At 42.5% G+C, this 16,432-nt stretch overlaps 1 protein-coding gene across 1 annotated transcript in view; it reads left to right on the forward strand.

Moving 5' to 3' along the window:
* Positions 1–489: 489 nt before the first annotated feature.
* The window catches only part of LOC143137515 (NACHT, LRR and PYD domains-containing protein 3-like), a 53,665-nt gene continuing 37,722 nt past the window's right edge, over positions 490–16,432 (forward strand). The window contains exons 1-4 of the mRNA XM_076297764.1: positions 490–685; positions 950–1,031; positions 1,934–1,999; positions 2,681–4,594. Of these exons, the coding sequence (XP_076153879.1) occupies positions 955–1,031; positions 1,934–1,999; positions 2,681–4,594 (2,057 nt within the window). The 5' untranslated portion in view covers positions 490–685; positions 950–954. The remainder of the gene's footprint in view (positions 686–949; positions 1,032–1,933; positions 2,000–2,680; positions 4,595–16,432) is intronic.

A 16,432-nucleotide genomic window follows, 5' to 3' on the forward strand; every position in this document is an offset into this window, starting at 1 on the left:
TCTTTAGATGCACTGAATTCATGATAGAATATGGGTGATGACAGTGTTCTCAAAAAGAAAAACCAAACAACCTCAGCCTCAAGCAAATGAAGAAATTAAAACATATGTAGCCCATTCTTTCCATGCAGTAGTAGCTGTACTTGACAATAACCCTATAAGGCAAAATGAAATGCAGGTGGCTGCATCTGGGGTCTGGGGAGAAGAACACCTCTCTGAGCAACGTCTTCTAATCCCCAGTGTCCAGAAGTGATCATTTTGAAAGGGAGTTTGTAGAACGCATGATTCTGGCAGAATAGTAATGTGGCTATTTGAACAGCAGGGGGCGAACAGAACTGAAGTCTGCAGTGTATATTCACTCCAAGTTGAGGCTATTTGTATTTTTCTGTAAAATAACCACATGCATTTTCAACTTTATTGAGCAAAAATATGAATAAGACTACATTTTGTTTGCGCAGGAGAGAGAATGACAGCGCACGATAACGATATCTGGTCTCTGCACTTTGGAACTCAGGCGCACCTGAGGGCCATATAACCTGAGGACTCAGTTTCCTGTTGCGAACTTGTCGTGGCTCCCTCTGGTATTCTCTCGTCGCGCGGTGGACAGGCATCTGGTCAAACTGCCACAAGTCTCCCTACAGAGCACTGAGGTATCTGCACGGACATCTGCATGTGGGTACAGCACCAGGTGGGCAAAGAGGTTCGGTTCGGTAGGATTGGTGTGCTGTGTTGTTACAAAACCCGGCTATTTCCGGGTAAAGGTAGCCTAACAGCAGACAGGGAAGACTTCAGTGTTTCAGTCATTTACTCTGATTATAGTATTTGTTTACCTGCTACACAGTCTTACAGTTGCAGTAATACAGAACACATTATCACCTTTTATTTCAGTGTCTATGGTTTCACTCTCTCTCTCTGTGTATGTGTGTGTGTGTGTGTGTGTGTGTGTTTCCAGACGTGATGGAGTCTGATTCAGATGGGAAGAAGAAGAGGAGCAGAGACTCCAAAGTGGGCGTGTCTTCATCTGACTCTGACAGGTCAGTCTTTATGGAGGGCAAAACGTATTTAGTATGAAAAGCACAAGGGGGTAAGAGAACTTTAGTAAAGCAGACCCCCTATGGGAGGCTCTGAGGCTAATAAGGCTTCAGCTGGAGTTAGCATTCCATTGCCCTCCACCTGGAGTTAGCATTCCATTGACCTCCCTTCACCTGGAGTTAGCATTCCATTGACCCCCATTCATTTTGGCGTCATTTTGACAGCAAATAACTTTACATCTGAAGCATTTTATTTCTTATATTTTGTAAGTCTTATATATTGTAAGTGGTATATATTGTAAACCTTTATATGAACCATTTCTATTTCCAGAGAAATACAACATTGTGTGACTGCATGGCGCCATAACCTCGTATATCACTTAACAGCTCCATAAACTTTTTTGTCGTAACATTATGGGCTGTAATTTGTATCACACAGTGTGCACAATGCAGTGAGTTAATACTGACACAATCTAAGGCTAATTTAATGAACTTGGCAAAACATTTGGCTAATTTAATACTTACACTACACAGTAAAAGCGATAGCTTTCTATGAAACATCTAAAAATCATAGAGTACAAACTCATACAAAACAACCTCTGTTACGTTTCTGTAGGTGTTAAATAAAAAGTTACACATTGCTCAACTGACTTCTGCTTCGTTGCACTAAGCGACGTGTCAATAAATTAACATACTGATGTCACCATCTGCTCTCACTGTGTGGTTTCCACAGCACAGCACGTGCCCATCAGAAATAAATGAGCACCCTGTGTATTAATGTACAAGTAAACAACTGTGTGTGTGTGTATATGTGAACTGCAGTGTGTGTATGTGTGCAGTGATCAGTATGGTATTTCAGGGAGATGTGAGAACACTGACCTTTTAGCATCATGTTGTGTTAACAGTGTCCAGCAGGGGGCGTCAGGCACAGAGTTCAAGAGGACAAAGAGGGACTCTGCTACAGAACACAGGTGAGGTTATGGATCAGAACATTCGGTCAGGCAGTCCCCAAAACCCTCTACAAAACACCTCTGCTTCTGTCAGATTTAATTATGTTTATTTCAGAAACCCACTAGAAACCTATTTTTCTCTTTAAAGTAGGGCATTCCATGCATCATCTTTTGGAGACTGTGCAGTCAGGTGCTTCTCAGTTAAGACAGCAGACTTTAAGATGAAAAGAGGGAGCTACTGTATCACCAATCTAAGGGGCATTATGTGCCGTCCAAAAGAGTATTTGTTTGCACTAAAAGACTGCAAGCTATCAGTGTGCTCCAGCTCCCTCTTCTCATCATACTTTTCTCTGTTTTCATTTTTATAGTGGATTTTCAGAAAGGAGTAAATGAACCCCTATGTCTTAATAAGGAGCATATGAGTCAAATAAACTCTACTGTCTGCCAGCCACCATGTCACCATGTCTGTCAGTGTGTTTTATAGCCTACAAACTCCCTGCATGTTTGCATTATGTTCCTATTGAGACAATTACATAACAGTATGAGCTGTAGTCCCTTTTGATAGATGTGTACAACATACAGTATACATTAATTCATATACATTCTGAATGTAGTAGGTTTTATCAATATTATAATAATGTTAAAAGTTAAAGTTAACATGCTCTACTTAAAGGTGTATTTGTGATTCTGTCATTGATCCAGATGGACACCAGAGGAGGCAGAGGTCCATGACAAATTCAGATCTAATCTAAAGAGCAAGTTTCAACATCTGGTTGAGGGAATACCTAATCAGGGAGAATCCAGACTCCTCCAGGAGATCTACACAGATCTCTTCATCACAGAGGGGGAAAAAGAAGGGGTCAATAATGAACATGAGGTCAGACAGATAGAGAGAGCATCCTGGAGAGAAGCATCACAAGACAGACCAATCAAATGCAGTGACCTCTTTAATCCCTTATCTGGACAACACAAACCCATCAGAACAGTGCTGACAAAGGGAGTGGCGGGCATTGGGAAGACAGTCTCTGTGCAGAAGTTCTGCCTGGACTGGGCTAAAGGACAAGCCAATCAGGATGTCCACTACATATTTTGTCTTCCTTTCCGAGAGCTGAACCTGATGAAGGACAAAAGATTTAGTCTGGTGGAACTTCTTCAGCACTTTTTCCCAGAAATAAAAGATTCAAAAATCTTTACCAGTTCAGAGTACAGAGTCATGTTCATCTTTGATGGTCTGGATGAGTGTCAACTTAATCTAGATTTCCATTCCAAGCTGAGTTGTTATGATGTGACAGAGCCAGTCTTAGTTAACGTGCTGCTGACAAACCTCATCAAGAAGAATCTGCTTCCCTCTGCTCTCCTCTGGATCACCACCCGACCAGCAGCAGCCAGTCAGATCCCTCCTGAGTGTGTGGACCAGGTGACAGAAATTAGGGGATTTGATGACCCACAGAAAGAGGAGTACTTCAGGAAGAGAGTCAGTGATGAGAACCTGGCCTGCAAAACCATCACACACCTGAAGTCATCCAGGAGCCTCTACATCATGTGCCACATTCCAGTCTTCTGTTGGATTTCAGCCACAGTTGTAGAGAGAGCATCAGTTGAATCAGACCATTTAGAAATGCCAAGAACTCTCACTCAAATGTATACTCACTTCCTGATCATTCAGACAAGCATCAAAAAGGAAAAGTACACAGAGAGAAAAGAGACAGATGAAGAGAGAAAAGAGACAGATGAAGAGAGAAAAGAGACAGATGAAGAGAGAAAAGAGACGGATGAAGAGAGAAAAGAGACGGATGAAGAGAGAAAAGAGACAGATGATGAGATGATTTTCAAACTGGGCAAACTAGCTTTCCAACAGCTGGAGAAAGGCAATCTGATTTTCTATGAGGAAGACCTGAGAGAATGTGGCATTGATGTCGCAGAAGCATCAGTGTACTCAGGAGTGTGTACTCAGATCTTCATAGAGGAGTCGGGGCTATACCAGGGGAAGGTGTTCAGCTTTGTGCATCTGAGCATTCAAGAGTTTCTTGCAGCTTTATATGTGTTCCTCTGTTTCAGAAACAGAGGGAGAAGCATTTCTGACCTACAGCAAGCCACTCCGCTCTCTACTCTGCTCAGAGCTGCAACACTGCATGACCTACACAAGTCTGCAGTGGACCTGGCCTTACAGAGTAAGAACGGACACCTGGACCTTTTCCTCCGCTTCCTTTTGGGCCTCTCACTGGAGTCCAATCAGAATCTCTTAATGCACCTACTGCCACAGACAAGAAGTCAACCACAGAGCTCAGAGCAAACAGTCCAGTATATCAAACAGAAGATCAGAGATCAAAGTAATTCAGACAGAATGATCAACCTGTTCTACTGTCTGAACGAGCTGAATCACCATGCTGTAGTGGAGAAGATTGACAGGAGCTCTGGAACTCTGTCTGTAGTCATGATCTCACCAGCAGAGTGGGAGACTAGTAGACTTGAGTTTAAGATTCCAGAGGAGCAGCTGGATGAGTTTGACCTGCAGAAGTACATAAAGACACCGGAGACTGATCAGACTGAACTCCTCATTCCAGATGAAGTTCTTCAGAAGCTGGTGCCAGTGGTCACAACATCCACATCAGCTATGTGAGTAAAACAGAGAGAGAAAGAGACTGAGTTTGTGTGTAGTGACTTTGCCATATCACTATCATGTTTAGCGCCATTTCCAATTTATTATGAAGGTTAGAAAGAGAGAAAGAGAGTGTATGTGTTCTTCAGAGGCTGGTTCCAGTGTTCACATCAGCACTGTAAGTAAACCTGTAATGTGTGATATTGTGTGTGCAGGACACCCTGTGATCAGGGGCAGATCTACTGGGTGACCTCTGCCACCATAATGACAATATCCTGTCATCCTAAATGGCACTCTAGTAATGAGTTTTGATCTTATTTTTAGTTTAGATTTAGTTTTGATTGTGATGTATGATGATGCAAGTTTTACAACAGGAAGCAAAATGTAAGTGTCAAAATCTATTAAATTATAAAACCCATGAAACAGTGAGGGGAGAAAGCAGATTTTATCCAGTCGTGTTTTCTTCTCTGTGAAGGTTCAGTCTGAACTCCGCTGACCAACATGATCATACCCACATGGACCTCCTTGGACTTTGACAGCCATTGTTGCTAAGCTAAATAACATTACTTATTGCTAAAATTATGTGATATTGATGTTAATTAAATACACTACCATCTTTCACAAATGTATAGTTTGATGGAAACTAAGCCAGTCTGTGTTTTTAATCAGAAATGCTCAGCTTCAGCCAACAGCAACTTTCCTCAGAAACCATCCTCTTCTCTTTGCTCCGTCCTTCCCAGGCTTTCTTGTAACAATAGACCTCTCCAGAATAAGTCCCGCCTCCGTAACTTCCGTATCCATCCAACTTCCGGGCGTTGATTGTCTATGAGAAATAACATGGCGTTTCGAAATATCATACCGGTAAAACATCTGTAGGTAGCGAAGTAGAAAAAGCTGCTGAGCAGATTGGCCTACACACTTCTGCCATCTAGTTTCCACTGGATTTTTTGATTAGACTATAGACTATACTACTTAAACGGCACCGAAAATAAAAAAATCCAGTGGAAACTAGATGGCAGAAGTGTGTAGGCCAATCTGCTCAGCAGCTTTTTCTACTTTGTCACCTACAGAGTTTGACAGGTACGATCTTTCAAAACGCCATGTTATTTCCCATAGACATTTGACGACCAAAGGTTGGATGGAAATGGAAGTTAGGAGGCGGGACTTATTCTGGAGAGGTCTATGGCTGTCAATCAAACTCCAAGCAGGTCCGTGTGGGTATAAACCTCTGAAGTTCACCTACAAAAAAGCTGCCATCTTTGAGATCCAGTATTTTGTGACTATGGGGGTTTATAACATGGGGGTTTTGTTAAACTTCGGGGGACGAAAAAGACAAAGAAGTCTGAACTGCAGACGTTTTGCTCAACACACTTTTGTCCTCTGCCTGATTTGAGTGGGCACTGTGATCTTCAGTACGTTAAGACAGCAAACTTCGATTTTTGGTACCCCAGAGCTAACTTGCAATGCAACTTGCCATAAGTAGTTAGCTTCAATTAACACCCGGATCTCCTTATATGGGCAAAGATGGCTAACCTGACTCTAGCCAGATGAATTTCATTCCGCCTAGCTCCACTCATCCATCTGGGATCGATCCATTGGAGTGGTGCTTCAGAAGGCTGGGCCTTATTAAAAAATCCTTGCATAAGATTGGATAAGCCACTTGTCCTTCATCTATTGACGTGCTACTTCAACCACTCACATCGAAGCCAACCCGTGACGCTGAGAACAGTCTCACAGTCGCTTCTACGCTACGTCACATCTATGAAACTCCCGCCCTGCGTCCTGATTGGCTCTACCATACAATCTTGTGCTGAAATCACTCTCAACGGAACCGATCCCAGATGGATATGAGTGGAGCTAGGCGGAGCTAGGCTGAACGAAATTCATCTGGCGAGAGTCAGGTTAAAAGATGGCAGCCCTGGTTCTTTTTTGTAGGCGAACTTCAGAGGTCTCTGATCACGTTGTTGAACAAATGACCAATCACAAGTGGGCCAGTGCCCCCCCCTTGGTTCCACCCTCCAAACTCTCAAAGTTGAGGTCGACATGCGCAAGCAAAGCTGAACTTCTATAGAGCAGAATCAAAGCACACGAGCAGAACTCATCTTCCAGAGCGCGTATGCCCTCTAGTGGTTGCTTTGTGTACGCACAGTTTTTTTTCCTTGCCTGCCGCTCTCTCTTGAATTCATTCACACGGACACAATTTGTGTGTGTGTGTGTGTATGTATGTGTGTGTGTGTGTGTGTGTGTTAACCTGTGATGAATGAAATGTATGTGTGTGGCCCTCTCATTGTTGAAGTATGATGAGTGTGTGTGTGTATGCCACTGGCTCCCTCTGATGAGTAAATGATGATGAAATGCAGTGTATGGTAGAAACTGTGTGTGTGTGTGTGTGTGTGTGTGTGTGTGTGTGTGTGTGTGTGTGTTGTATAGTTAGAGGTACAGTATGTGAGTGTAATAATCAGATATGTCATCATGTGTTATGTTTCTCCAGGCTGAAAAGTTGTTTCCTCACAGAGAAGAGCTGTGCTGCGATAGCGTCAAACTCCTGCAGTTTGAAGGAGCTGAACCTGAGTCACAATTATTTTTTTGATGCAGGAGTTCAGCATCTCTCAGAACTCCTCAAGAATCCCCACTGCAAACTGGAAAAACTAAAGTGAGTCTGAACACACAACAACAGATCTGTGTGTGGGGGGAGAACCCAGTGATGAGTGTGGGTGGAGGGGATTCATAGGGAGTAGTTCATGTGTGTGTGTGTGTGTGTGTGTGTGTGTGCGTGTGTGTGTGTGTGTGTGCCATCCCTCTTGGTGATAGTGTTTATGTATGTGTGTGTGTGTGTGTGTGTGTGTGTGTGTGTGTGTGTGTGTTAATGAAACCTTTTGATGTGAAAGAGGGGCTGTGTTGTTTGGGCACCCTGCATTTGTATCTGTACATTAGTGATACCGATACCTTGTGATTGATTGTGATCATTGAGTCACAGTGTGATGTACAGTATAATGTGTGCGTGTGTGCGTGTGTGTGTGTGTGTGTGTGTGTGGGTGTGGGTGTGTGTGTGTGTGTGTGTGTGTGTGCGTGTGTGTGTGTGTCAGCCTGTGAATGAACTGTATGTGTGTGGCCCTCTGATTGTTGAAGTATGATGAGTGTGTGTTTATGCCACTGACTCCTAATTTGTATACAGTATAATGTGTGTGTGTGTGTGTGTGTGTGTGTGTGTGTGTGTGTGTGTGTGGAGGAATGCCCTTTACTGGTTGTTTAAGAGGTGCAGTTTTACTACACCGTAAGAAATTTTCCCGTAAAAAAACAGGAATCAACTGGCAGCAGAGTTTCCAGGAAGTTCCTGTTATTTAACGGTGCCCTGGTTTAACATTAAGTTAATGTAAAATAACAACATTAATTTCCTGTAAATTAACAGGAAACAACTGGCAGGATTTCCAGGAGCTTCCCGTTGTTTAACGGCAGACTACCATAACATTAAATTCCTGTTAAGTATATAACATAATTTTCATAAGTATGGATAGTCCAAGGCACTCTTCAAAAAAAGGTTAAAAAAGCTTTAATAGGTAGGCCTAATCATCATGCTAAAATTGCCAACATGTTTCGGCCTTGGCTAGGCCTTCATCAGCGCAAAATCTATTACAGGCAAGGTGTTCAGACAGGTAAGATAAATCAGCTGTTCAACTAACACCAGCTGACGTGGGCGGAGTTAGGTAATTACAATGAGGTCTAGACCTTAACACATTATCACAGTGTTTTTCAACCAGTGTGCCGTGAGAGATCATCAGGTGTGCCGCAGAAAATTACCCAAATGTCACTCACTCAGGGGCGTAGATTTGTGTGGGGACCGAAGGACGTGTCCACACCAATGTCAGATTACGACTGAAATGTCCCCACCAATATTCAGGTTGAAGTGGGGGGGGGAAGCGCTCACATGCGCTACAAAGAGTTAAATACTTTCTCACTTTGCTGCGGATCATCTCGTACAGATCGTGTAATGTGCAGTAGCCTATAAGGTTAAATCGCGCTGATTTGAAGTTACCTATAATAACTACCAGTGAGCCGCAGGAGACGCTGCGCTTCAGCTTTACTTCACTACAAGGCATATGAAGTGCGTCCAAATTCATCCATTCTTCTCTGTTGAACTCCTCGAGTAGGCTACTCATCACACATGTGTCACATGAAAGAGCCTTTTCTCAGCTTTTAAACGGTGCTATAGCCACTATTTGCTGTGATAAACAGTTCGCGAGAAAAATTAACTTCAAGAGATTTAATAATTATTCTCTGTGCCCATCTCCACATCCATTCGTCTCGGTGGAATATAGGCCTACACACTCTTCACGCAACACATGACAACCCATATATCAGAATAAACAGCAGACCTTACCGAACACAAAGGTGTAAAGCATTCCCGTGTATAGTTAGCTGTTCCAGAGTAATCCGGTTTTGAAATAAATTGTAGAAAAATTCAACATGGTCTTTCGGCTTTAAGCATTTCTTAAAACTTTGCTGTGCTTACATGCCTAGATATCTGTAAATAGGCCTATTAGAGAATATACAGGCAGCTTATGGTTAAGAGTTGTCAATGTAGCCTTAATGATTCTTTTCACAAAATGCTAAGCATACATGTATTTAAGTTTCTTAAAACTGAGCTGTGCTTAAATGGGTCAATGCATGATTTCATAACAGACCAAATAGAAAATAAATGTTAAATATAGCCTACATATGTATACATATTAAAATCAGATTATGTGCTACACAGTATAGATCAAGTTGGACAGTAGCACATTTTAATCATGGGTAGTTGGACAGTAGCACATTTTAATCATTTTATATATCTATAGTGGCTGGTGAAAGAGTTGAGTGGCTTTTCCTTTTTTTTCCCCGGGGGAATTAGTGGGTAGTGTCCCCACCAAAGCTCAGACCAAACCTACGCCCTTGCACTCACTGGTCCAGAAAAGCAACTGTTGCATCAAAGAATTTAGAACCACATGCTCTCATTGATTGTATGATTGCACTATTTGTGGTATGCAGGCATTGTACAACGGGGGCCCCATATCCAGAATTCACAGAATCATCACATATCCAGTTCAAAACAACAATTAAATTAGATATAGTCACCTACAAATGACAGAGGGCGCTTGTTTTATTGAGCAGGTCTTGCATAGAAGTCATAATAAGGCCATCTGTGTATTATTTGAAATTTTAGGCTATGGTATGTTTATTTTTTCTTCACACAGGATGTTAGTGTGCCGTGGGACATTTTAAGTGTCAAAAGTGTGCCGTGGCACAAAAAAGGTTGAAAAACACTGCATTATCACATATACATACAAGCAGACACTAGGTGGAGTCCATATCAATTCATCAACATAGTAATGTAATAAAAACAAATAAACAATCACACAAACATGGCTCATCGAATCTACAAGAAAGCCAACATTTCAATAGAGTCATTCAATCCCGGGGCTGTCATAGCATTCAGTTTGTATATCCAACGACTTTCTTTTTGGTTTAATATTTTTTGTCTATCCCCTCTCCTAGACGTAAAAGGCACATGATCAATTCCTATGGCAGTAAATACAATGGTTTTGTCTATATTCGTTTCTTTGAAGTGTTTTGTCATTGCATAGTCACAATTTCCTGTTTTTGCGGCATATCTGTGCTCAGCTAAGCGGTCCTGTAGCCGTCTTTTTGTGCGCCCCACATAGAAAGCGTCGCATAGAGAACATTGTAAAATATAGACGACAAATATGCTCTTACAATTTATGAAATGGTTAGTAACAAATGTGTGCAGTGTTACTGGGTGGGTGAACCCTTTAGACTTAGATACCAAATGACAGATTTTACAATGCCCACATTTAAATGTACCGTTAGGCACTTGGGGTAACCAAGTGGGTTTCTCCTTAGCTGGCAAGTAACTGCGCACCAGTCTATCACCCAATGAAGGTGCCCTTCTAAAGGAGAAAATAGGGGGTTCCTCAAATATATTATTCAACGAGTCATCACATTTTAGGAGATTCCAATTAGTTTTAATTACATTGCGTATGGAATACGCGTCTGTGCTGTAGCGCGTCGAGAAGAAAACCCTATCATTTTTCGCAGAAGTAGGCCTCCTATGGAGCAGAGAGTTTCGTTCGATCGAGCTAGCTCTCTCCAGGGCTGTATCTAGAACGTTAGAGGAGTAGCCCCTTTGTCTGAAGCGATTATACATCTCTACACTCTTCCTGTCAAAATCTTGTGCATTATTGCAGATCCGACGTAGTCTCTGAAAATCCTTTTACCTCTTACCAAAGGTACACAAGAACATGACAAACCCACCTGGGAGACCAGTGATCTCGGGAAATGACACTCTTATGGAACCCATTTCTAAATATGTGGACTTTTTCATTAAACCGCTTCTTCCATCTCTTCCAGCGTATACAGGACACAACGGATGTGCTTTGCAAAATTAGGGACCATAACTTCATCGGTCCTGACGCGCTTCTGGTGACTATGGATGTGGAGGCCCTGTACACAAACATTGATCACAACCAAGGCCTTATAGCCCTAAGACACTTCCTTGACAAACGCCCACACCCACACAGCCCCCCCACTGATTTTTTGGTGGAGCTAACTGAATGGACATTAAATAACAATGTGTTTTTATTTCAGGATAAACTTTTTAAGCAAATCCAAGGCTGTGCAATGGGGGCGTGCTTTAGCCCATCGTATGCAGGCTTGTTCATGGGGAAATGGTAAGAAGACATCGTATTTAACGATTGCAATCTCTTTAGGGATAAGATCATATGGTGGGCTAGATTATTGACGACGTAATCTTGTGGTGGAGTGTGTTGGAAAGACACTTTAAGTAGAATGCTAATAGAATGGTTTTTGTGTGTTTTCTGTTATCATGCATGATGTAATCTGTCAGTTGGGTTTTGATTTGAATTTAAATGTCCAATTAAGCTGTAACCGTCACTCTCGTTTTGGATGTATGTGAAGTGCAGGTGTGCTTTAAGTAAAGGGGCTTTTTCGCCATTTTAACCCTCCACGAGAGTCATCTCATTATTATTATAACCAATAGGTTATGGGCCCAGGACATGCTGAGAAGAAGCCGTAAGAATTCTTTGAGAAAACTTTAAAAGAAAGAAGAAGGATGGCGGAATTGAAAGTTTCAATTATTCCGCTGAACGGCTCTAACTATCCGACGTGGAGAGTGCAATGTCAGATGGCTTTAGTGAGAGAGGGCCTTTGGGGAATTGTGAAAGGCGAGGTATACAGCCCTAGTCGATCAGAGAAAGAAGAATTTGCGAAGTTTATTTCGAAGAGAGATCGCGCTCTGTCTACGATTGTGCTGTCAATCCAACCATCTCTGCTTTACCTAATCGGAGAGCCTACGGATCCCTCCGTTGTCTGGCGCAAGCTCGCGGATCAGTTTCAAGCAAGAACGTGGGCAAACAGACTGGCACTGAGGCGAAAACTTCATGCTCTACGCCTGATGGATGGTGAGTCAGTTCAAGATCATATTAAGAGTATGATTGAAACGTTTGACGCACTGTCAGTTATTGGAGATCCGATAGATGAAGATGACCGTGTAGTTTGTCTGCTCGCAAGTCTGCCTGAGTCATTTAACATGATAGTTACAGCGTTAGAGGCAAGTGTGGATGTGCCGAAAATGGAAGTTGTGACTTAGCGTTTGCTGCATGAGGAGCGCAAAATGAAGCAACGTGATACTGATACAAGCAGTGATGCAAAAGCAATGCCCAGTAAGCAGAAATTTAAAGGGAAAGGTCCAAAATGTCACCACTGTGGAAAGTTTGGCCACATCAAACGAAATTGCAGAGATTTGTTGAAAAATGAACAAAATGGAGATAAACGAAGTCAAAAGGGATCAAAGCAAAAATTAAACAAGGCTGAAGTGAAAAGAGCAAATGACAATGAAGACAATGAGTGTGTTGGTCTAGTAGTGAGTCATGCATTATCAGTGAAATCTGCTGGAAAAAGTAATAGCTGGATTGTGGACTCTGGAGCTACCTGTCACGTGTAATGATAAGAAGATGTTCATTGAATTCAATAGCTTACAGCCAACACAAGAAGTCACACTAGGTGATGGCTATTCAGTTGAAGCAACAGGTCGTGGTGTTGTTATGCTGGAAATGATTCTTGCTGACATAACTCAAAAATGCAAGCTGAACAACGTGCTGTATGTACCACGCCTGTCATACAACCTGTTGAGCGTGTCCATGGCAACACAGTCTGGGAAGATTGTGAAGTTCAGTGAAAATGAGTGTAGTTTAATGGATGCGAATGGAAAGCAAATTGCAGTTGCAAAGAAAGTGGATAGCCTGTACTACATTCATTGCCAAGAACAATTGCCAAGAAAAGCTAATTCAGCTGCTGCGGAGAGTGTGCACAAGGAGACAAAAGAAACCATTTGGCATCGTCGTTTTGGTCACCTTGGACTGCAAAATTTGAAGAGGCTGGCTAAAGAGCAGTTAGTGGAAGGATTGGACTATGATGTCCTGAAAGACACTGACTTCTGTGAGTCGTGCGTTGAAGGAAAGCATCATCGTGGCAAATTTCCAACTGATGGCAGAAAAAGAGCTAACGAACCACTTGGCTTAGTGCACAGTGATGTTTGTGGAAAAATAAATGAGAAGTCACTGAGTGGAGCAGAATATTTTCTAACATTCATTGACGACAAGACTCATTATGTGTGGATGTATGTCCTGAAACGCAAAGATGAAGTCTTCAAAAAGTTTGTTCAGTGGAAAGCAGAAGTGGAAACATACACTGGGAGAAAACTAAAAGTTCTTCGCACAGATAATGGAGGAGAATACACTTCGAAGGAGTTTGAAGCGTTTCTGAAAGCAGAAGGAGTGCGACATGAACTAACCGTGCCAAAGACCCCTGAACAGAATGGTGTTGCAGAGAGGATGAACAGAACACTGGTTGAAACGGTGAGATCAATGCTGGCTGATGCAAAGCTGCCTCAGAGGTTCTGGGCAGAAGCTCTCGCAACAGCAGTATACCTGAGGAATCGAAGTCCAACAAAAGCAGTAGCAGACATGACTCCATTTGAAGCCTGGGCTGGAGAGAAACCTACTGTGAGTCATCTACGTGCATTTGGATGTGATGCCTATGCCCACATACCAAAGGATGAAAGAAAGAAATTTGACTCAAAGGCAAGAAAATGTGTTCTGCTGGGCTACGGAACAGAAACAAAAGGATACAGATTGTATGACATAAAACAGGCAAAAGTCTTCTACAGCCGAGACGTGATATTCAACGAATCAGTCTGTGGTGCTGAGACATCTGACTTATGTGAAGAAAACATTGAGCACAGTTTGGTGGAATTCGACTGCATTAACAGTGAAGATCCGGATATCACTGAGACAGCTGAGCCTGAGACACGAAGGCCAGAAAGAACTCGAAAACCACCTGATCACTACGGAGAGTGGGTGACAGTTGCTAACAGTGACCTGCGTGAACCTGAAACTGTGTGTGATGCGCTTACCAGTCCTGAGAAATCAAAGTGGAAAGAAGCAATGCAGAAAGAGATGGAGTTTCTATATGCAAATGAAGTGTGGGACCTTGTGGAATTACCTGAGAACAAGAAAGCCGTAGGGAGCAAGTGGGTCTTCAAAGTCAAAGTCGACGCTGATGGAGAAATCGAAAGACACAAAGCTCGCCTGGTGGCTCAAGATTTTTCTCAGAGATTTGGATCTGACTATGATGAGACATTCAGTCCAGTGGTCAGGTTTGAGTCTGTCCGCACAGTTGTTGCACTAGCAGCGCAACATGGACTGAAGCTGCATCAACTGGATGTAAAGACTGCCTTCTTGAATGGTGAACTCAAAGAGGAGGTGTACATGAAACAGCCAGAAGGGTTTGTTATGAAAGGAAAGGAAAATCTTGTTTGCAGACTGAAACGCAGCATTTACGGATTGAAGCAGTCTCCTAGATGCTGGAACATTGTTTTGGATGAGAAACTAAAGAAGATGGGATTCCTGCAAACAAAGAGTGATCCCTGCATATACACAGCACCTGAAGGCGAGATGTTTTTAGTTGCAGTGTATGTGGATGATATTATTTTGGGTGGAGGAAGTGACAGACGCATGACGGAGGTGAAGAAGGAGCTGGCAAAGCACTTCGATATGAAGGACATGGGAGAGCTCAAGCATTTCCTGGGAGTGAAGATCATACAACGTCCAAATGGAAGCATTTGGATGGGCCAGACATCTTACACAAAGGACATTCTGGGAAGATTTGAAATGGAGAATGCTAAGACTGTCACTACCCCAACAGACACAAGTACAAAGCTTGTCAAAGCTTCTGAGGATTCAGAAAAAGTGGAGAAAGCACTGTACCAGAGTGCTGTGGGTAGCCTGCTCTACCTGTCAACAAGAACAAGACCTGACATAGCATTTGCTGTAAGCAATGTAGCCAGTTTCTGTTCTGACCCAACTAAGCAGCACTGGACAGCTGTGAAGCGAATCCTGAGATATTTGAATGGAACACAGACACTAGGTCTACTCTACAGCAAGAACGAAGAGAAAGAGTGCATTGGATACTCCGATGCAGATTGGGCCGGAGACCTAGATGATCGAAAATCTGTGTCAGGATACATGTTCAAGATGAGTGGCGCAGCAGTAAGCTGGAAGAGTAAGAAACAGTCATGTGTTGCTCTCTCTACAGCAGAGGCTGAGTATATGGCATTAGCCAGTGCTGCACAAGAAGCAGTCTGGATGCGACAGCTGCTTTCAGATCTAAAGAACTGTCCTGCAGGAGCAACAGTGATCTATGAAGACAACCAGTCAGCTATCTGCATGGCCAGGAATCCACAATTCCATGGGCGTGCGAAACACATCGACATAAAGCATCATTTCATTCGAGATCAAGTTGCGTGTGGAGCCGTGGATCTAAAGTATTGCAAAACTGATGACATGATTGCTGACATGCTGACTAAAGGCCTAACTCAAGTAAAGTTCATAAAACTGAAAGAAATGGCTGGACTAAAACCATTAGACTAGTTTGGACCTAGATGGATATTCTACCTGCAAGTGAGAAGGAGTGTTGGAAAGACACTTTAAGTAGAATGCTAATAGAATGTTTTTTGTGTGTTTTCTGTTATCATGCATGACGTAATCTGTCAGTTGGGTTTTGATTTGAATTTAAATGTCCAATTAAGCTGTAACCGTCACTCTCGTTTTGGATGTATGTGAAGTGCAGGTGTGCTTTAAGTAAAGGGGCTTTTTCGCCATTTTAACCCTCCACGAGAGTCATCTCATTATTATTATAACCAATAGAGTGGTACAAAAAATGAATTATTGGCGTTTCATCGATACTTAAATGTAGCGAATTCCAATATTAAACTATCCCTGGATTTTGATAAAGATAGAATACATTTCCTTGATCTTGAGATTTATAAGGATGTCCAGGGGTATCTACACTCGACAATATTTAGGAAGGAGGCACATAAAAACACGTTGCTACATGCGAAAAGTTTCCATCCACCTACACTAATTAGGAACATCCCGTTCGGACAATTTCAGAGACTACGTCGGATCTGCAATAATGCACAAGATTTTGACAGGAAGAGTGTAGAGATGTATAATCGCTTCAGACAAAGGGGCTACTCCTCTAACGTTCTAGATACAGCCCTGGAGAGAGCTAGCTCGATCGAACGAAACTCTCTGCTCCTTAGGTGGCCTACTTCTGCGAAAAATGATAGGGTTTTCTTCTCGACGCGCTACAGCACAGACGCGTATTCCATACGCAATGTAATTAAAACTAATTAGAATCTCCTAAAATGTGATGACTCGTTGAATAATATATTTGAGGAACCCCCTATTTTCTCCTTTAGAAGGGCACCTTCATTGGGT

The sequence above is a fragment of the Alosa pseudoharengus genome, unplaced genomic scaffold (assembly GCF_046254945.1).
Source record: "Alosa pseudoharengus isolate Yale_2024_CS ecotype anadromous, Long Island Sound unplaced genomic scaffold, YU_APseudo_1.1 YU_APseudo_1.1_scf_21, whole genome shotgun sequence".
Lineage (NCBI taxonomy): Eukaryota > Metazoa > Chordata > Actinopteri > Clupeiformes > Clupeidae > Alosa > Alosa pseudoharengus.